This window comes from Zootoca vivipara, chromosome 5 (assembly GCF_965207765.1).
Source record: "Zootoca vivipara chromosome 5, rZooViv2.hap1.1, whole genome shotgun sequence".
NCBI lineage: Eukaryota > Metazoa > Chordata > Lepidosauria > Squamata > Lacertidae > Zootoca > Zootoca vivipara.
This window is the reverse complement of record NC_142588.1, coordinates 88,181,780-88,204,550: the sequence shown is the minus strand read 5'-3', so window position 1 is coordinate 88,204,550 and position 22,771 is coordinate 88,181,780. Positions and strand designations below refer to the sequence as shown.

Here is a 22,771-nt window from a genome sequence, read left to right as displayed (position 1 = left end):
ACCTATTTATCCGAATGTGTTTTGAAACCCTGGAATGTTTTAAAGCTGTAACCTGTCAAGCAACAGTTAAAAACAACAAGCTTCTAGTTTGTGGCTTATGAAGAGCCATTGCCAAGCAGACAAGAATGTATCTGAGATCGACATACTGCTATCATATTTTCAAGCAAACATATTATATAATTGGCATTCCCCCCCTCATGCAGTTGCAATGTATCATGGATAATGACTAAATAAGCTAACCATGGTGTAGATATTGCAATCAAATCTGCCTTCGGCCTGCCTCCATTTGTCATTTATGAATAATATTACATAACTGGACAAATTGATCAATAGGCATAGTAAGTCCAACTTACGGCCCATCTAACTAAGCCTTGTCTAACCTCCACCCTAATATATAAGAATCTATAACTGGAAATGCCAGAGACTGAACTTAGGAGCCCAATGAGTTTTAGTTAAACTTAATAAATGGAAAGCGTAATGCAAAAGAGGTTTAAAGACTGTCTCAAGGCAAATCTTTAAAAATGTAGTATAAACACTGACAACTGGGAAACATGGCCTGCAAGCACTCCAATTGGAGAACAGCCTTTACCGAAGGTGTCATGGGCTTTGAAGACGCTCAAACTCAAGACAAAAGGGAGAAATGTGCTAAGAGGAAGGCACGCTTGGCAAACGCTCACCATAATCAACTCCCGCCCAGAAACCAATGTCCCAACTGTGGAAGGACGTGTGGATCCAGAATTGGCCTCCACAGTCACTTACGGACTCATGGTTAAAACAGTGTTCATGGAAGACAATCTTACTCGGCTACGAGCGATCGCCAAAGAGAGTTCTCCTCTGAGATTAAAGGCAAGCCAATTAAACTGCTTTTTGCTAAGAGGGCATAATGCAGATTGGTTTGATGTATCAAAACTGATTTAAGACACCTTACAGAATCTTAGCAGTCTGAGAAACATTATTACTGCTTAATTACTAACCTTTCTGGCTTTCCACAGCTTTTAAGCTCCATACTTTCTGCACTTGCTCCAGTAAACACAACACCAACCCTTAAAAATTTGGAAGAAAGAAGTCAGTTTTGAAAAAGTGTCCCCATGAAAACAATTTGCTTGGATAATACCAAAAAGCATTACATTGCCCAGCTCCAGCAGAAGAATTATCTTAGAAATAAAACAATATTTTAAAGAAGAATTAAAGTCATTGTACAAGCAATCGTGATTCCAGACATAGAGCTAATCGGTAATACTTCTTAATTTCCCCTTCTGTGTCAGTGTCCACTAATCGAGCTCAGTGATCATTGAGCTGCTTGGGGTTGGTATTCTTTTTCTAATCCCCCCCCCCACATTTTTTTCCTGCAAATCTTTTGGTTCCTCTAAATATCATGGTACTTCTATTTCATTACCTGTATTGGAAAATTATCGTTTTATTATTTATTACTTTTATATTATTTCAATACAGTCCTTTGTCCCATCAATGAAATGGTCCGTATAATAATTTAAAAATCTAACAATACCCCCCCTCTGTATATATTTGCGATCATACAAAAACAGTATCAGTGGCTGATATTCCAGCTGACCATGTCTCAAAAGCACCTTTTCATTAAAGGAAAGTGGCGAATGAGGAAGGGATATAGCTTGAAGAGGAAAGGAACGGGCTGAAGTCACTGCTACTCTCCTGCCAGAGATCTGGCCTTGTGCAAAGTTCCTCTAGATCAGTGGTCCTCAACCCCCGGGCCATGGACCAGTACCGGTCCGTGGATCAATTGGTACCGGGCCGCCCCAGGAACATTTAAATACAATTAAATTAAAATTATTAAAGCAAAACAATCTAAATAAAATATAAACAATCAACGTCCCCCCTCAGCGGGCCGCGGTAAAATGATCAAACGTTGACTGGTCTGCGGCGATAAAAAGGTTGGGGAGCACTGCTCTAGATGACAACCTTGATCACTGCTGCTGCACTACTTCATTGGCTCCCAGTATGTTTCCGAGCACACTTCAAAGTGTTGGTGCTGACCTTTAAAGCCCTAAATGGCCTTGGCCCAGTATACCTGCAGGAGTGTCTCCACCCCCATCCTTCTATCCGGACAGAGGTCCAGCGCCGAGGGCCTTCTGGTGGTTCCCTCGCTATGAGAAGCCAAGTTACAGGGTACCAGGCAGAAGGCCTTTTCGGCAGTGGCACCCGCCCTGTGGAACGCCCTCTCACCAGATGTCAAAGAGGAAAACAACTACCAGACTTTTAGAAGACATCTGAAGGCAGCCCTGTTTAGGGAAGCTTTCAATGTTTAATAGATTACTGTATTTTAGTGTTCTGTTGGAGGCCGCCCAGAGTGGCTGGGGAAACCCAGCCAAATGCGCGGGGTATAAATTTATATTATTATTATTATTATTATTATTATTATTATTATTATTATGCACAGCTGCTCCAGGGGCCCCATGAGATGTTAAAGAAAGTCATGCTCTCTACCATGACCAACTGGCACTCCAATAGCTACACTTGCTTTATGAGCTAAATCAAGGAAAGGCAAAAAGCTTGTTTCAACACTCTCCTTGCTCTTCCGCTGCACTTCCGGACTCAACGGGACAAACGATGCAAGTTTCAGCTTCTCCAGCATTACCATTTTTGCCTGCTAAATAATGCACAGAACCTTGGCTTCTAATCCTCACCTGCGGGCAGCTTCGACTAAAGCCTTTTCATCTGGGGAGGAGGCATAGTATTCCAGCTGAGAGGTTATGCCATTGCTACGCCAAGGACTGTCACAAATGCCGTCAGTTTGGTCATTATTAATCTGCACTGTGTGACAGAGACAAACAGCTTTCAGGAAGATTTCTTCCTCTTCCGTCTGTTTTTAAAATATGAAGACAAAACATGGTATTAATTACAGGTTAACACAAAATTGACAAGCAATTCTTTTTATTCTTCTCTAAAAGAAAGGAGTTACTAGAACCTGCAGAACTTTCAGACCAAAAGGGAAGGGAGGCAATTTCTCAGCAAACAACATAATCCCTTTCTTCTCCTGAACTCTAAGACTGTGGTACCTGCCTACTGCCAAACCTTGGGAAAATACAACCTGGCATCATAAAATATCCTAAGTGCTCCAGGGTTATAGTGGTTCTGCATCTTACAGCAAACATGGTGCTACCAATCCTTTGCAGCGGCGGCAGTGTGAGCCCCGGCAATACACAAGGCAACATTTCACAAAATCCAGAAGTCTCTCTCACACAAAAATGAGTCAAGAGGATGCACAGCATATGCTCTTGCCAAAGGTTGCACTCCTATGCAGCACTCACTTGGAGTAAAGCCCCACTGCAAGAAATCAGATTTGCTTCCAAGCAAGAACATGGATAGGCTCAAGATGCATGACTGCAATCCAATGAACGTTTACTTAGAAAATGTCCTATAGAACACTGTTAAATGCAAGCCTGCACATCACCTGGCTGTTCTCTCCATATAAAAAATTCACTGTCCCTCAAAAAAAGCACCTAAACCCCTGCCCAACAATCGTTCAATTCTCCTATTGAACACTTCAGTAAGTCCCTTTTGCAACACAATCTTGAGGAGTGTTAAGCTACTTAACCACAATATTACATGAGACATTAATCAATTGAAACCGGGAGAAAATCTTACCAGTCTGGGCTGTATTCCATCTGGAACATCCTCAATCAGCCCTTCTGGAACCAGTTTGCCATTGATCTCTTGGTACTTTATACCATTAATGGAACATTCCCGAAACTGCATCACATTTTCAGTTAATGTACCAGTTTTATCTGTAAACACATACTCCACCTATGGTAAATTGAGAAGGGAGATAAGGAAAACAGGTTTAAGAGCAGTGACACCAAATTTGTCTGTTCCCCCACCTGCACACAAAATGTTGATGTGGTCTGCAGGACACAGGGCTGAACCGAGAGCAGTACTCAAATCCCATTACATAGCACAAGGCTGGGGGAAAGCCACTCTCTCACCTATCAGTGTAGAAAAGTCCTTTTATTTGTCTATCATGAATCGCTCAACACTGTTGACCTAACACACAAACATGCATCAAGATAACACAATTTTCTGGTTTCTGCAACCTGCATTATGGAAAGTTAGCGTAAGTTTTGAATGTACAAAACTGTTTTAAAGAGAGTCGTGCCATTGGTCCACTGTCCATCTTCCAGTTGGAAGAACTCTCCAATGCCTCCTTTCCTTTTCATTTGAAGTACTGGAATTTTGAAACTGGGGTCTTCAGGAGGCAACTATGTGCTATACAATTTGTTCTCCGTCAGTAAGTAATAAAAATAATTGAGGCACTATCGCATCACATTGAAGCCCCACCCACAGCAACTAAAAAGCCCACTGAATTGTCTCAGGTCTCAGAGATTTCTTCACATTTTCTAAGGGGTAGAGAACAGCTTTAAAATTAAAGTCCTTAAGATAATGAATGTCAGTTCAAAATTCTGCACCTTTCCCATGCTTGTGTGAATTGTGCATCACTCTGCTTATAGGTAATGCAAGGTGAGTACACAAAATCACTGATCAATAAAACTTTAGAATTAATTCAGCAGATACTGGAATTATAAACTGTTCTGAACCTGGGTGGGTGGGGGAAATCATATTGAAACATCCATTTTATACCTGTCCCAGCTCTTCATTGAGGTCTGAAGTGTTCACTTGGGCTTTCTCATTTGTTTCTTCATGATAGAGGTCAAGATCCCAACCAATAAAAAAAGATCCTAGAAATTTCTGCATCTCAACAGTCACGTACAGTGAAATGGGAATAATGAAGTTGTAAAGGACCAGGAAAGCAAGGAAATCTGAAATAAATCTCAGAATCTGAATGAGAAAGAGAAATAGTATTCACCAAACTGAAAGTGAAATGTATTTTTTTAGAATAAATAATCATCATTGCAAAATGTCCACTGTCCTTTAGTCACATTTAATTATAAACTGGACACTGAAACACCTCCTTCTAAAACAGGCACCCCCAAACTGCGGCCCTCCAGATGTTTTGGCCTACAACTCCCATGATCCCTAGCTAACAGGACCAGTGGTCGGGGAAGATGGGAATTGTAGTCTCAAAGAATCTGGAGGGCCGAAGTTTGGGGGTGCCTCTTCTAAAAGCTAACCTTTCTGTTTGGGTTGATATGAAAGCTTTGAACTGGGATGACTATCCATGGTCACTCCCCCCCCCCCCCCCGCGCTCCAAATCTTTTATCCACAAAACAACCCTATGAGGTCAGTTAGCCTGAGAGAAAGCGATAGAACCAAGATGACCCAATATGCTTTGTTGTGGTTCAGTCAGGAACAGAACTCAATTCCCTGCAATGTAAGCCTAACCACTGTGCCACATCATAAAATATACCTCTGCTATAAAATACTGGACCCTTTGCAAACTGCCACCTAGGATGCAGTGCACTATTTTTCTAGGAAATCCTTTTGCAGTACTAACTTCATAGGCTAATATACGTCTGTAGACTTGGCTAGTGCATGCACAAACCAATGCCAGAATGGCTTATAGCAACAGGATGTTTCTCACACTTGGGAAACTTTCATTCTGGCACTGCTCCCTAGAAGCGAAGAGAAGCAATCTCTGAGCAAGTAACCATCTAACCAGCATGACTACATCCCTCTAGTACTACTAGGCAAGGCAGCACGGGGAGGGGGGAATCACCTAGAATGTGCACATAATTTTACACAGTACCTTGCTACTGTTTCTTTCTTGATCAGTTTGCTGGTTATACCAAGGCTCATGCCACTTTTCTTCAGACTGCCAGGCATATTTCAATATTGTACTCAAGATTGCTTCAAAGAGGAGGATTATTAGATAGATAATCAAAAAGGAATTCATAGACCTAAGGAAACAAAATTGGTGGGTGCCAATTTAATGCACAAATATCCACAGGATGGCAATAACCCTGTGAAAAAAGCTTCATTAGCGAGCATGGAAGACTGGGCACAATTTAAACACAACCATACATTGGTCCAAAAACACATCCCCATGCATGTTTGTGGATGGAGATAAAAGCAACTCCAGTTGAAAAATAAGAGGGTGATTTGGTCTTTGCATGAATATGACCTTCTAGTTTGTAGCCAGAGATCAAAATTGCCCACAGCAGAGGAAGATTATCTTGCTCAGGACAGAAGAAAGAATGAACCGTTCAGCTTATGTTCCCCTCCTGTTTCTAACCATCTCTGGTTGCGCAAGAACACTGTCCTTCCCTATGCTGAACAGGGTATGCAAAGTCAGGAGGAGAAATCCTGTTCCCAACCTAGGTAGGAAAGGGACTGGAAAGACAATATGGCTATGGGGGAGTTTGGAAGGACAGGCTCATTAAGCAGAAAGTGCAACAAAGCAAATCCTTGGAGAGTGAAGGGCAAGTAGACACGGTTGATCAGTCTTAGAATACTCTGGACTATGTCAAATATTGTTGTTGTTGTTTAGTCGTGTCCGACTCTTCGTGACCCCAAGGACCAGAGCACACCAGGCACTCCTGTCTTCATGTCAATTATAGAAGGCCCAATTCTCTTGTCATTTTCCAGCATGACACCTCAGTTCTCTTCAAAAACTTAAGAGGTTACAATAGGATTATTCTTCCATTCCCCTGAAAATTAGCACTTAAAACTTCCAGTTTTGCATCTTATAATACCCGATGAGAACTTTTAAAGCATTACAATTTTCGTTAGTGAAAATCTGCAGGACACATACTTTTCTACTGCTGATCGTTTCTGTGATTTACTCTTGTAATTTAATGCCATCTTCGTCTCCATTCCTGTATACACTGCAACACCTACAACAAACAAAATCGATGTTTAGACTTGGTATCTGCAGCATGGGCTGATTATTAAAAAAGCAGAGTGCTATTTTTATCGTTGTGACTGCCAGTGCAAAGCCATACAAGAAATATTAGATTTGTAGCAATACCGGTACTCTGTTATGAGAAACTGTGGGCTTGTTCAGATACAAAGCTAAATCCCAGCTTAGCGTCATGAGAACTAGCTGCAGTGAGCCCCGGGGTTGTACACTCCCTGTTACCATCACTGCCTCCCCAACACCGGTACAGCTGTAAGGAGGAGTTTGAGAGTTGTTGCTTCTGTTTTAATTTAACTGCAGCCCGTTTTGCAATTCCAAACTATGGACAAACTGTCACTCACTATGGTTAGGGAAAAACCAACTGCTAACCATTGTTTATGAAGCTGTTTTATTTCAACTAATTGTTGGATTAACCATTGCTTATGCTGAACAGTGATGCAAAAATGGAAGAAGCAGCCTCTGCTCTTCTCATGGTCATGCCAGAAGGGGAAAATAGGCCTGCCTTGTACAAAGTTATGTCCAAACACAGCCAATTTAAGTCCTATTGTGAAGTCCTTTTTTTGAAGTCTGTGTTAATGTCCATTATACAAGGGGTATGTGAAACCCTTTAACCATAAAGTTTTCAGTTGTGGAATTTCCTCCCCGAAGAGCTGTGTCTAGCATTTTCATTAAGCAGTTTGCGTTGTACACTGAAGATGGACTTCTTTACTCAGGCTTATAACCACAAAGAGATTTTTTAGGACCCAGCCTACTCTTGTGACAGCCATTTGTTTTCAACTGTTTTTAATATTGTATTTTAAATTGCTGCAACCCACCCCAAAGCCTTATGCAGTTGCACTTGAAATCTGCTTTGAAAGTACAGTGGTACCTCGGTTTATGAACACAATTGGTTCCGGAAGTATGTTCATAAACTGAAGCGAACTTTCCCATTGAAAGTAATGGAAAGTGGAGTACTCAACCTGAAGCGTACTTAACCCGAAGCATGGGTGTAATTGGTTCCGGAAGTCTGTTCATAAACTGAAGCATTCATAAACTGAAGCGAACTTTCCCATTGAAAGTAATGGAAAGTGAATTAATCCGTTCCAGATGGGTCCGCAGCGTTCATAAACCGAAAATTCGTAAACCAAGGTGTTCATAAACCGAGGTTCCACTGTAATAGCCACCTAAGTCAAATGCTCCACAAAACTGCATCAGCTTTTTCACTCTTTGAAACGTGCTTGGGGGGAAACAGCTGGCCAAGCATATAACCACCAGGGTATTAATTAAGGCATTCCAAATGGAGATATGCTGGTTTTGCAACATCTTCATTGACTTTCAGTTGGTTTCAGAGTCCAATTCCAAGTGCTGCTTATGCTCTTTAAAAGCCCTATATTGTTTGTGTCTAGGATACATCAAACTATCTTTCCCCAAGGGGCTCTGCTCTGTGTTCACCCACCGAGTCAAAGTATGGTTGGCAGAACAGTGGTACCTGGGACAAGGCCATCTTAGCAATGGCAGGAAGTCTGTGGAACTCCTTTCCCGAGGGACCAACTCCAACCTTTCTGTTAGTTTTTAGAAGCCAGACAGACATTTTATTCTAAAAGAAGGCTTTGGGGGGCTGGTAACTGCATTTCTGGTTGATGGGTCTGCTCGGTTTCTGCAGCACATTTAGTCTGTGACTATTTTAGCAGACTGCAGAAACTGTTCATTAATAATTATGGATGAGGGCCCTTACACCACCCTGATTACTCAGGCTATGCTGGCGAATGGCAACGCCAGTGGCCTAGTCAAAGGGAGAGTGGGAAGATGATTCAAGGTACACCAAGGTGTCCCCCTCTGACTGACGCTCAAGAGATAACTACATTCTGGGGAACCTGGCTCAAGAATCTTTGAGCAATTCGTGAAATACTTATGTGGTTACAAACCAAAAATTTCTTTGGTGTTTTTCAATCTTGCTCCACGAAGTAAGAGACTTTCGGGTCCAAGAGGTCTGAAAAAGAAAGAGGTCAATTTTTATGTTGACTGAACACAATATATCAATAGCCATTTGCTTAGATGTCCACTCCACCAATTCCAAAATGCAACTTGCACAAAATGAGGATATACTACAGGGATAAAGCTAAGGTTCATTCAAGGTGAAGAGAGCTATGCGTGACATTTCATCCTTGGTAACAGTCAAGAGCCAAACAGAACAGGTAACATTTCTATTTTGCCTAAAGTAACTCAAAACAGAAGCTGGAATGGGGGGGGGGAGTGGGAGGAGATATACACTGCAGTTAAGATAGCTTGTTCATAAAAGGGGCTTGGACAAGTTAATGGAAGACTGCCCTTGATAGACATATTAACACTATTATGGACTCTATCAGGTGTAGAGGCCATTAAATACAGCAGTCCCCTACTGCTGTTGATCCTCAAATCTAGTTTCCAAGCATCCTGCAGGCATCTGACTGGCCACTGGAGAAATAAAATGCTAAACTAAAACGGACTTATAGCATGATCCCGAAGGACTTTTAATTCTACTGTGCGCATCTAAGAACTAAAGAACGTTTGGTTTCAATAAATACAAGCAACATTAATTATCTGCACATTTCAAAAATTCCTGCAGTAACTCCGGGAGGATTATTTGTACCTGTGGCAAGTGTAGCATCTGCATGTAATGCTCACACCACTGAACAGTGGCTGTAGCGGCTTGTGTTTCTTTTAGAACGTCATTATTATCCTACCATTTAACAAGACGCAAAACTTGGGCAACTCTCAATTTCATTTCCCTTTGCAAACAGGAGGTTGAACTTGTAAAATTACAGTTCTGTGTTATTTTTTACTGCAAGGATAAGAGTAACAACTCCAACTCCTGCAGTTAATCTTAACAAGGTACCCCTGGGGTGCTTGAAACTCCTGCTGTTCCAGCAGCTACTGTACCAGTATTTAAGGACGTGTTATGACTCCAGGAGAGTCAAGTCAATGGAGGCCCTCGGTCAAATAAGGCCACCACCCAGATGAGTGCTGTCAGTCTCTTTCCCAAAGCTATCACCCCAGAGAGGAAAGATATGGGGAAATGTTATGGGGAAATGTTGGTGCAAGGACTTGTTTGTAAGCTACTTTAGGGGAGAAGCATGGTGCACGCCAGAAACCTCTCTAATTGACTGTCCACAGAAACCAAGCCGTTTAGGCATAAATAGGGGAACAATCAATTGCATTAGATCACATTTCATCTGACAGTGGGGCAGTCTACTTAGGGGGAAACAGTTTCTATAAGAAATCTGAAAATTCAGGATCAGTATATATGTGCGAGAGAGATACATATTCTTAAAGGATTGACATGATTAATGGATCTTATCAGCAAGAAATAAAAACTGGCTTTGCAAGTTAGTTCACTCCAAACTGGTCAAGCTGGGATGCAGCAGTTCATGGCATTGCTAAGTGCAGGAAATAGTCTACCTCGTCACAGTTTCTGCTACAAAGAAAGCCTAATTAGCTGTCAGAAATTATGTAAGAAGCACTGGAACTGAAGTTGGCACACCCCCTACAAGCATTTATGTGCTAGCAAAACAAGCTCTGGAATAAGGAAGCAAATTCTTTACGAACTACCTGAACGTTCTCTGCTACACAATTAAGACGGTCATTTTCTCATAAAAATGCCATCAAAATATTGAGGAAGTAGGATGCTAGACTAAAATAGACCTACGGTCTGATCCAGCAGTGTTTTTGTGGGTTTTAATTATGAATACCTGTCAAAGAAGATTGGTGGTTTCAATAAATACACCATTTTTTTCAAATAGCACAAAAGAAGGAAATTAGGGAGCAATCCTAAAAGTGGGAAGCCAACATAAGTTACAATAGGTTAAATAATGCTAGCATAAAGTATGCCAGAGCCAATCTCCATTCAGGAGTCTGGCCTAAGTGTGGAAGAGGAAAAACGAGTCTTTAAAATACAGTTGCAACACCCCTTTTTCAAGCTTAACTTACATGAGATTGCCAGGTCATGTAACCAAACTGAATGGGCTTAGCATAAATTAGAGGTTTTTTGTTTTTTTTTAATTAACTCAACCCCAGTTAAGGAACTGCAGCTCATGCCTCCATGATCCAGCAGCCACACCTATGTCTGATCTTGGCAGTCCCAGGCAGGCAGCAAAAACACAAAATTGTCCCATACAGAGTCAGGTCCTTGGCTCATTTCGCACAGTATTTTGTACTGGCAGTACTTCACCAAGGCCTCAGGAAGATGCCTTTACAAAGCATTGCTATGAACAGGAGATGCGAGGCACTGAATCTGGAAAGTCTTATGTGCAAATTAGGTGCTTTATCACTGAGCTTCAAGCCATCCCCATTTACTGAGTCCCCGGTGGCTGATGGATTGTCCCCAGCTTGGTGGTTCACAAGCTATGGAGTCCTGCTGAAAACACATGCTGCTTAAATTCAAAGCAAATCACATGACCTTTACCAATGCTTGGCTTACCGTACTATTTCCTCAATTTGTTGACTTATTGTTATTCGTCCAACAAATCTGCAAGAGAGATTAATGTGTCAGAAAGACATATTTCTTCTACTCCAGCTCTGAGAGTCAGGAACAACTATGCCATAGAAGGAAGATTATTTATTTATTAAATTTATAAAAATTGTATACAGGGAACCAGGCAGAGGGCCTTCTCGGTAGTGGCACCCACCCTGTGGAATGCCCTCCCACCAGAGGTCAAAGAGAACAACAATTACCAGACCTTTAGAAGGCATCTCAAGGCAGCCCTGTTTAGGGAAGCTTTTAATGTTTGATGGATTTCTGTATTTTAATATTTTGTTGGAAGCCGCCCAGAGTGGCTGGGGGAACCCGGCCAGATGGGCGGGGTATAAATAATAAATTATTATTATTATATTATACCACCCTTCATCTGAAGATCATAGGGCAGCTGACCAAAAAATAAAATAAATACAAAATGGAAACAAAATACATAATAAAACAAACCAATAACCCCGCTCCTGTGACCTGACAAAGAAATCCTCCTGGTTTGTGAAGGATTCCAGAATGTTGCAGAGATTTGTTCCAAATGCTGAAAAGTGGATGTTTCAGTCAGGAGTGTTATGCATGCACCGTCACTGCAAGGTTCTCTGCTAGTACTTACAGATTTAAGTAGCTCATGCATTCACATAAAAACGAGAATTTCTAGAAGTTTCCTGCAAAACCATCTAATCCTTAGAACACTACAAACACTCGGGGGGGGGGGGAATTATGTTTTTAAAAATGACACCTGTATAGATCTGCTTCTGGTTGCTGACATTCTATAACAGCTACAAGTTTGTCCAGATTGGCAACTGACTGCAATATTGCTGTTTCGGGGACTGCAACATGCGTCTGAAATAAAAAGAAATAATTACGCAGGTTCAATTTGGCAATAATGAGCAGCATATTGTGCAAGTGCTAGAAACACATAGGCTTGCAATTTACAGACACATATATCCACACATTAAAAAGAACTGTCCAGTTAAGATACCAACTAAGTCTCCAAACCGCATCTTAAATTTTCCAGTACATCGTCAGCTCCCAAAGCAACACTGAGTGAACATAAACAACGATTTTTCAAGTGCTAACTTGCCAAAATGTGCATACTACCTTTCAAAAAATCAGTCAGCTGTACTGTGCTGTATCTGTTCAGAAATCCAAAGTGTTTAGATTTCTCATCATTTAGCAGAGCAATGCAGATGACAGGCTTATCAGCTGATTTACATGCACACCACTTGATAAAACAGTTGCATGTTTCTGACTGATGAGCAAATACAGAAGATCAATCTTAGGCGGTACAGCCATCCCCTCAAGTTGCTGACCCCTATGCGTACAGAATGCACACATTATCACATGCACATAAGCCTTGCATCTCTGGTACGCCAGTAGTACACACACAGTTTTGTACATAGCACAGCACATGCTTTTCTTACAGATTCTTCTATCTATAGAGTGTTATAAAATTATTTTCAAGGGCAGACTTGGTAGTAACTATTTCAGAATCAGAATGCTGTAAATGCATACATCAATTGCAGTTCTGTCACTTGCTATTTTAGCTGTGTACAGGTATAACCGAAATTAGGTTCATTTTTCTCCAGGTCATGTCACTACTGATGCAGACCTTGGTTTGAACAGCATGCTTTGAGATTTTGATATTCTGAGGTGCACCCAGGGGAATTCAACATTCTCCTTTTCTGTAAGGGGGATTTGAAATATATCAATCTTGGTTATGAGGAAGCAAAACCTAAATCTGCTTCTAACTTAAGGTATACAAAATTTTGGTGATGAAAACAGACCTTAAGATTAGTTTCTCCATCCAAGCTTGCAGTAGTAACGTGGCAAGAGCCATCTGCTCTGTCAGATGACAGAAGTACGAGATCAACAGGGAAAGTTTCATCTTTGGCTACTCTGACAATATCTCCCACCTGAGAAGACAGGCAAAAATATCAGTTCAAATACACCTTCACAAAAACATTTTTGTAACTTTCATTAACACACGCTATGTAAAGCAACGGCCGTCTGAATTGCCTTTTTAATTTGCATGTATATTTGCATGTATATACACACAAAAACAAACAGACACACACATATGTATATAAACATACATGCACACACACTTTTGAAATGTTCAAAATCATTTTGCACCACTCACACACATACCCGAATATTCTTTGATCTTGTTTTTACAAGGCCACCGCTGCGAACAACATACACTGGAGCTCCATTCACTTCATTGTCTGCTTTATGGCGTAACCAATCTTCATAGCCCTGGAAAGATGCAAAGAAGCATTTTTTTGGGGGGGGGGGGAGCCAACAATACACATAACTGCCTAAGAAAGAGCACCTATGTGACCAATTTGCAGATAACTACAGGCAACTCCCAATTTATGCACATTCTATTTGCTCGCAATTGTGCACACGAGCAGTGCTGGGGAACTGGAAATGGGGAGCATCCTGGGGAGTCTGCCTGGCTCACAAACAGACCCTCCCCAGAGCTCGAAGAGGACGTCCTCTTTGGACTCCAGGCAGGGTATCCTCACAGGGCTTGTGCAGCTGCTCAGCCTAAGAGCTGACATCTGGGGTACACAGCAACAGCCATAGCTTCCCTGTGTGTCAGCTGAGTAAGTCCCGCTGCCCCTGCAAGCTCACGTGAAGGCTGTCACCAAAGCCCGAAGAGGAGCTCCTTTTCAGACTCTGGAGAGTGAGCCAGAGGCTTGTTGAGGTTGCTCAGCTGATGCATGCAGGTAAGTTTCTTTCCTGCGCATCAGCTAGGCTGGTTGAAAAAGCTCTGCTGTCCCTTTGGCTCACGTGAGATGAACCGTGGCTTTTGTTTGTGCAATATGGAGGGACAGCGGTGCTTGGTTGACCAGTCCTGCTAACGCACGTCAAAGGTTCCTGCACATCAGCTGAGCGAGCTGGGGTGGGGAACCAGGGCTTCCTCAGCTGACACATAGGGAAGCTGCAGCTGCTGCTACCCTGCACACCAGCTGTAGGGGGGGGGTGAGCAGTTCAACGAAGCCCCACTGCCCCTCCTTGAGGACTTTTCCAGGGGTGCTCTCCATTTTATGCTATTCTATGTGCATAGGAGTCCAGACTGTAACCCCCCACGTAAATGGGGAGTCACCTGTATAACATATCAAGCCAAGAACAAGGATCAGCAACTGGCAGCCCAATTGGCTCTAGGTAAGGTGTTGTTTCCGCTTTAAATTGTGTTTTGTGAACTGTTCAGCTGACTTTGTGATAGCTGGGCTGAGAAGACTGACTTGGGATAGAAAAAGAAGGGGGAAATAAGCAGTATTATGTATTGGTTGTATGCAACTCAAATTCACTAGGCAAGATGGTGACATAGATAGCCTCATAAACTTATTAGAATCTCCATCACAGCACCTGCCTGCAGACATGCCATTATGACACATGTTCTCTACAAATGGGACAGGTCCTATCCATTAATGGGATAATCTGCTAGGTGTTGCTGTTCAGCTCATGTGGAATCTCCCACTACATTGTCAAATAGAGTTAATGCCGCCTTCAAGACACACTCAAGTGATTTTTGCCATATTTATGGCCAGCATGTGTATTACAGAAATGTTCCCAAAGAAGACAGAGCTGGTGTGAGAAATCCTGTAGGCATGCCTGGAGAAGGGTCATGAGAGTCTAGAGGAAGCCACAGGTTTCTGGCCTTCCCTTAGTTACCACTAACTTGACTGAATGCAAGGCAGTGACAGGCTGTGACAAGGCAATTACAATAGGCCTGGAGACTGGGAAGCACAAAAACAAAAACAAAATGTGTACAGCTTTCAAATACAGCATAGCTTCTCTCGGTGCATAAGCTATTGTTATGCAAGAACTTACTCCTTCGGGTAAGTGTGAGGCTGCTGAAAATAAGAATTTATGATGCATACTGACATACAAAGTCCTCGCACAAAAACTGGGGGGGTCAGTCTGTCACTGCCCACTTAGGGGTGTTGCTACGAGTCACTGACTGCATGGCAGCGAGACAAAAATAACCCTAGGCTGACCAGCTGATTGGCAACATAAAACATATTTACTTGTTTTCAGCTAGAAGCTAGAGTCTAGTAGAATGCTGCTCAAATTTCATGAAGGTCCAAACAGATGCAACAGCAGCAGACGTGCCCAGAACTTGGCTGGCTGAGCTCCATTACATACAAACCACCTCCTATTCTATCTCAGATGAACTGACAAATCCATAGAACATGTACGACAAACTCATATCTGGACTCTGCTCCACAACTGTCCATTTCTGCCCAAGATTCTCCACTCACTGGTGCATAGAGATGATGAATTTGACATGTTTCAGGTCAGAATTGTAGGTCACATAAGCCATTCTTGTAGCAAGTTTATCCCCTGCAACATACAGGATTGTATAGGATGGCATCATGTTAAGCACTGCTTTGCAGTGTGACGCCACAAAACAAGGTAAGCAGCCCTCCCTACACATTCTGGAAGACAGGGAAATAACCTGAACACAGGGATGTTCTGTTCTGTATTGCACAAAGCATGTCCATCCACCCTAAGCGAGTGCCTTCTAAACCACCTGTGTTTCCTTACCTGCTTTATGGCAGTCACAGTTATTACAAAAAACAATGGCAATCCACTGGTTATTGGACTTGTAGGTGTATCTATCATAAGCTGGAGAGGAAAAACAAAGATGAAGACAGCGTCAGCACATGCCCAGATTGGGAGAAGCTATAGCCACAATATATAGCCACAAAAGGGACCCAGGTGGCGCTGTGGGTTAAACCACAGAGTCTAGGGCTTGCTGATCAGAAGGTCGGCGGTTCAAATCCCTGCAATGGGGTGAGCTCCCGTTGCTCGGTCCCAGCTCCTGCCCACCTAGCAGTTCGAAAGCACATCAAAGTGCAAGTAGATAAATAGGGACCACTCCGGCGGGAAGGTAAACGGCGTTTCCGTGCGCTGCTCTGGTTCGCCAGAAGCAGCTTTGTCATGCTGGCCACATGACCTGGAAGCTGTCTGTGGACAAACGCCGGCTCCCTCGGCCTATAGAGCGAGATGAGCGCCGCAACCCCAGAGTCGGACACGACTGGACCTGATGGTCAGGGGCCCCTTTACCTTTACCTTTATAGCCACAATAGTACACTGAATACAGGGCTCTACAAGTCTTAGCTGGGCTTGGTAGATAGCCAATATTTGTGGCTGGCACCGACTCTGCCCCACCCCCAACTCTTCTCCTCTACCACATGATTTTTGGGGAATGGCATGCTGGTTCCAAGTGGCTGCAAAGCCTGGTCGAACGTTAGGCAGGTACCAATAAAAGTGCAGGGCTCATCCCCCGTGTCATGTTGGGCTTTAGAAGCCCTTAGGACAGCAGCGAGTGGGAATGAAGAAAACATGGTGTTCCATCTGTCTAGGCTGAGCACAAGGAGTGGACACAGGTCTGAAAAGTGGCCCCCTAGATTTCCCCTCTCAGCACAGAGAGGACTGCTCACAGAGCTGCTGGGAGAAGGGCACATGTGAAACAAGATTTCAGCATGATTGAGAGACTGAAGTTGCACAATGCCTAGCAATGTACCTTAATCCGAACTAACAGGTTCCCTTTGCTCTTATTGCAAAATAGGCAATCACAATCTGCCCTATTACCACTGTTGTGCTAACTGCAGCAGAAAATATGAACAAGCTCTGCTTTTATTGCTTTCATGCTGGAAAGAAAACGCCATCTTGCAGGATATGCTGGATGTGTTCAAGAAAATAAATGAACAGAACAGCAATTATTCAGAAACTAACATTAATCCAAGAGACTTCCTACCTCTAAGGAGGATTTAACACATCTCCAGGAAGCTAGAATATGAGATTTTATGCAAACAATCATGAAGGAATTTCAAGGATTAGCATCCTATATAGCCAATCTTCACTGAAAAACAGTTTAGGGCAACGTAGTGACAATCTGTCATCTACTTTGCACACTGAAGTTTCACTTAAAGGAGCCAATATGTGGGGTTTTTTTAAAAGTACAGTAGTCCAAGTTGCTTTGTTTGTAGAGAACTACCATAGTTTTAAGGCTTGCCTACTTATTAGGTATCAGTTTGCAGCTAAGTACCACTTGGTATTTGTTTTGACAACAAGCTTAGTCACACTTTCATGCAGTGGCATGGGAGGTGCTGCCTTGTGGTTGATCTAAACCATCTGGAAGACTGTGCGGTGCATGCAGGAGATAATGTGAGCAAGTGAGTGAAGTAACCACACAGTGGCACCAGTTAAGTTATTTCCCACCCACTCACTAAGGTAACGGGCACCGACCAATTCAAGTATACACCTAAGTGGTATGGCATTGAACAAGAGGCGAGCATAACCCTGTGTAGGAGAGAAAACAGTGAACACAGAAACAGGGCTCACACACAGCACAGATTTGACTAATGGCTTGTAGCTTCTTAAAATCCCAGGTGCTGATATGAGCACAGCACCACAAACACGTGGGAAAGGATATCTTTGAAACTGTTGGCTAGCAATACATTCATCAGGACATGCTGTTTCCAACTCTACATCAAGAGTCCTAGATTCTATGCTCCTGAGTTACAAATTCATTTACATTCATTTTGCATGCTCCAAAGGCACTTTTCCCAGCATCCTTTATGTTCTGTTAAGGACTTGTCAAATGCTACTTACAAGTTTAAAAAATACATCAAAAGGCATCTAAGGCATCTCTAATGAAACCAAAGGCTATACCAACAGCAGGGCCGGCTCTAGGTGTAGGCTGGGTGGTGCGGGGCGCCGGAGTGATCTCCGCACCATGCCGCCAGGGCGCCCGACACGCTTGAGACGGCCCTGACCAACAGCCAGGTTGAAAGATCCTGGGCTGCAGATTCCAGTGTGCATAGTAAGCCATGAAACCTATCTACAGAGCTCTAAAGCTCTACAAAGAGTGAAATGTCTCCAGTTCTCATAAATTGCAGCTGGTATGTCCAGTAATCAGGGATGGGAGCTGTAGTCCTGCAACATCTGGAAAGCCAAACAGTCTGCCTTTTCCAAGTTTAGCATCATGCATGATTGTGGCCTATGGGACTTCACTTTTGCAACCACGAAGTCAGTCAGCAGTCTACTGAAATGAGGTACAATCATTTGAAGAGTATGTAGGTCGGTCTTTTGTTTCCTGGGTTTTGTGTGTTTGTTTGTTTGTTTGTTTGTTTGTTAACCGTATGCTAAATGGCTCCTTGCTTTGTTTTGTGTTTTCATTGTAAATCCAGTCTAAACTCCTTTGTGGAAGAGGTATAAAAAATGAAATAAGCAAGTTCAAGCCAACTTCATTGGGGGTGGGGGGGTGAGGAGTATATATTTATGTACTGAAATCCATTACTATTATCCCATTATTGATTCTAACCTTGTCAAACAGAACAAGTGTTGCATTTTTCAATTTGTTTCCCTGACAGAAATTGAAAGCATTCAAGTACCAACTAGGTACGGGAAAGTGAGACAAATGAGCCAAAGTAGTTCATATTGACAATACAATTCAATAGAACTCACTGCTCAAATATTAACATTTGTGTGTTTTCTTATGAACCAGCTTCTCCTGGATGTCAGGATTCCTTTCTTTCTACGATCTATTTTCAGAGGGGAAGACGCTTCAACAGAACTTGTGAAATACGCTGTAAAAAGTCTAAATGACTCACAACTAGATGACATCACTATATGCCAACCTGCATAGACAGGATGAATGACTACCCAGAAGAGAGAAAAGAACCTTTAAACACGTTTATTGAGAACCTGATTTTCCAGGTGCTTTTAGAGGTTTCATGGTTTCCCGCCCACTTTTTAAAAAAATTATTAAATAGCTACAAATGGATTTTTAATGTACCATTTTTATGCAGAAATCCCAGTGAGTATTCTGAAATCACTCAGTACAGAACTGACCAATGATACAAAATGAAACAAACAAATGAAACCAACCCAAGCCCAGTTTGCAAAAGGGGCGTGCATGTGCACAAGATGGAACCGAAGGTTGCGTCAACACTTGTGTCCTGTTGTCAGGGGCCAGTTACTGCTACCACACAGCTCACACTGCACTGAATCCAACAGGCTGGTCCTAGTTGTTCCTGGTTGTAACACATCAAGGGGACATCTTTAGTGCCAGGCTGAAGCTTAAGAGCCCATGTCAGGAGGCAGTACTTTTGTTAAGACCCTCCTAACACAGCTGGAGCAAGGAAGCATGTCTAATACCTTTAGAAAGGGTTGCCTTGCCATGGACTGCAATGTTCTGTCATGACTGGAGGAAAGGTGCATGAGACCAAAAGTAGAAGGGGTGAGTTGAGGTTCAAACTGCACATTTATTATCTATCATCAAGAGACATCAAGGTTGTGAAGGAACACTTCAGTAATGCTCTCTTAGGAAATTATGCTCTCTCATATACATTTCTAGAAGGGTGCTTTATGACGTTGCAGTCTAAAGTGCGCTTTGAAATTACTTAGCAGTTTTGGACAATATTCAAACTTTAGGTTGCCTGATAAGTATTGCACCTGTTATTACAAAGCAATTTAGAGGCATTTTAATACTCTGCTACAGCACTGCAGCAAAACAGCCAATATAACTCCAAGCACAGCCAGCCCAAAGGCCAGCTCAGCTGAGTAACAGGGCTGATCAGATCATCAGGGAGAAACCTACCATGCCATCTGACTGGTTATTAAATAAATAGCAGAGGAGAAAGAGATGATTTAACTCTCAAGCTCTCCTTCATATATTATAGGGGATGATCCTTATTGACAGGGGTTTGAGAAATTCCCTAACAAGCAAAAAGGATGTCCTTTCTTATTTTGACAGTGATGAGAATACATGTCACCATGCATTTATGCTCCAAAGCTGATGCCTGAGAACTCTAACTTTCCTGAATTCTTTTCTATTCATGGAATTTAGGCAAAACTATTTTTCTGCAGCAAATGGCAATTTATTGTTGTCTGTTAGGCTAAGGCCAAGTGGTCCACATACCTGAAGTGGTTTACAATTCTTATCCAAAAACACCTTTGTCAAAGCTAAAGAGATGGTGGTATCAAGCAAGTTACCTGGTCATTTTCAGGCTTAGCAAGAAATGAATAGAGAGGACCTCTCCCACTCCACGTCAGAGCAAATCCATCACTATTGACTGTCTCACTCTTACCAGCAACATTTTCAGGGTTTCACTCTTCCTTCTAAATTATTGTATTAAAAATCAAATTCCTTGGAAACCAACCCCTCATATTTGCAAAATGTCAAGGCTTAATTCTATGAATTAAGGGTTACTAAACCAAACCCTCATACCCTAGCATCCTTATATTCAACAATCAACAACCATAACAATCAATTCCTATATGCCAGCATCCACATCTGTTATATATCCTAAAGCAATGCTAGATTACCCAATCACTTAGAAGCCTATAAATCACTTAGAAGCTTATTTTGGTATTAAGCGGAATATAAATGACTTACCTGAACCAAAAATATAATAAGAAAATAAAAGTTGGCTATCCTTCTGAACTGCTCAAATAAATTTTTGGGAACAAAATTCCATACAGTATACTGTAAGAGAAAGAAATATCAACAGTTACAAGCAGCATCACATTCCACACTGCAGAAGATAAAACAATTTTCAGCTTTAAATATTAGGGAGTTTCCCCAAGAAATGTATTAAATGGATCTAAAATAAGATAACCCTGTTCCCAAAATCTCATGTCAAAAAAATTGTTCCCATTAGTTTAACACCACACCAAGGAAAAGACTTGAGAGAAAGCATTAAGCAACAGAAAAACGTATTTTCCAAGTTCAGCTTTTGACCACCTAAAAGCTGGCAGGGGATGGGAATCTCCAGTCCAGAGACCTAATTTGGCCTGGTTTGGATTCTACTTTGGACCATAAAACCATTTCCCCCAAATCACAGTCACCTGCCCCACACTTGACATCACATGTGGTGTCAGATGAGGGGCAGCTGGAGATGCAGTTGCCAATACGCAAGCAGGAGCCTTAAAATGTACACTGACAAGGGCTGTCAAAACCAATCAGCTGAAAATAAGTACCATATTTTTCCGTGTATAAGGCTAGGGTTTTTTTTTACTCAAAAAATGGTTTAAAATTGGGGCTTGTCTTATACACTAGTAGTGCTATGGGGTGTTTTCTTAATTGCAGGGTGGATAAAAATCAATGATTTTTTAAAAAAATCGGATTTTTTGATTTAAATCGGATTTTTTTGATTTAAATCGATTTTTTTGATTTAAATTGGATTTTTTAAAATAAAATGCTTTTTGAGGAAAATATATTACCATCCAAAGGTTATTCCATCATGAAATAAAGATTAGTTTTTTAATTATGTAGAATAAGGTTGTATATGTTTAATTTTTTGGGTAAATAAATTCCATTAATCCATTCACAATGTCATGCTCTTCCAGAGGTTTTTGTAAGCTTATTGGGCAGTTTCTCTGCCTACAAGATATTATCACAGATGCTTGGTTTACTTTTGCAGTTCTCAAAACTGAATTTGACTCAACAGAGATCACATGCCTCTTCTTCACAGCAAAAATGTTATAACATGAACAGAGTTGAGAAAAAGACCTTAATCCTATTGTTCTACAGAACAATATTGTTCTCCAGAAACAACCCCTTCAGGGCTAAGTTTCAAGAAGTTCAGTGAATAGAATAGAAACAATATTTTTCTGATTGTTTGGAGTGGACAGTATTCAGGTTTTTCATGTGTAGGCTGGGCTGACAGTCTAAGTTTCTTAAAATATATATATTTTGTTTTTGTTTAGCCAAATTAGTTACCAAACATGGATGTTTGTTTAAGCAAATAACATATGCTGTACAGTAATGTTATTGTTTCAGTTGAATAAATCTATTTAAATTGTTATTATTAAGGTAATGATTATTTTACTCCTTCCTAAGTACAACAGTAAAGTTCTCCAAATATGAATAACCCATTAAACTGGGGATAAAAAACTAATATGAAAAGTTGTTATTCTAAAAATCTTCATCTACTTGCATATTAAAGTTATACCAGCAAGAATTAGTCTTTATGTAGAAAACTATGATTTAAATCAAGCCTTACTGACTAGTGATTTAAATCGTGATTTAAATCAGTTTGATTTAAATCAAATCCACCCTGCTTAATTGGGAGCCCCCCAAAATAGGGGGTGTCTTTTACATGGGGGCGTCTTATACACGGGAAAATACGGTAGATCATATTATACCTAATAAAGGATTTACATTTTCCTGAACTTACACCAATGCATTATAAAAGCCCTCACAAAATGACCATAAAATTGTTTGACCTCTCTGACTTTGAATACATTAGTCACTTTGATTATTTATACATTTAATGTATAAACTGGACTGGATAAAATGTCTTTCTTTTCTTCTTTTCTTTCTTTTTTTACACTCCTCTATGGAATTGAACTTTTGGGGTTAGCTTTTCAGACATGGCCAGCAACCAGACTTTGTCATACCAGGTTCACATTGTGGCTTTTCCCTAGTATTTCCAAATGCATGTGATGGAAAGTCTTGCTGTAATATGTAAATCACC

General features: G+C 41.5%; 1 protein-coding gene across 7 annotated transcripts in view; it reads right to left on the bottom strand.

Annotated features, from left to right (window-relative positions):
* The window catches only part of ATP11B (ATPase phospholipid transporting 11B (putative)), an 83,869-nt gene that overhangs the window by 40,572 nt on the left and 20,526 nt on the right, over positions 1 to 22,771 (bottom strand). For all 7 annotated transcript variants that reach the window (XR_015949916.1, XM_035134137.3, XM_035134138.3 and 4 more), the window contains exons 3-15: positions 20,689 to 20,778; positions 15,828 to 15,908; positions 13,419 to 13,526; positions 13,055 to 13,183; positions 12,007 to 12,110; positions 11,223 to 11,270; positions 8,692 to 8,756; positions 6,683 to 6,764; positions 5,678 to 5,828; positions 4,612 to 4,809; positions 3,622 to 3,780; positions 2,661 to 2,836; positions 975 to 1,043 (exon numbers count right to left, since the gene is read on the bottom strand). Coding sequence is in view for 6 of the 7 variants with exons in the window: in XM_035134137.3 (XP_034990028.1) it covers positions 975 to 1,043; positions 2,661 to 2,836; positions 3,622 to 3,780; positions 4,612 to 4,809; positions 5,678 to 5,828; positions 6,683 to 6,764; positions 8,692 to 8,756; positions 11,223 to 11,270; positions 12,007 to 12,110; positions 13,055 to 13,183; positions 13,419 to 13,526; positions 15,828 to 15,908; positions 20,689 to 20,778 (1,460 nt within the window). In the remaining variant the exon portion in view is untranslated. The remainder of the gene's footprint in view (positions 1 to 974; positions 1,044 to 2,660; positions 2,837 to 3,621; positions 3,781 to 4,611; positions 4,810 to 5,677; positions 5,829 to 6,682; positions 6,765 to 8,691; positions 8,757 to 11,222; positions 11,271 to 12,006; positions 12,111 to 13,054; positions 13,184 to 13,418; positions 13,527 to 15,827; positions 15,909 to 20,688; positions 20,779 to 22,771) is intronic.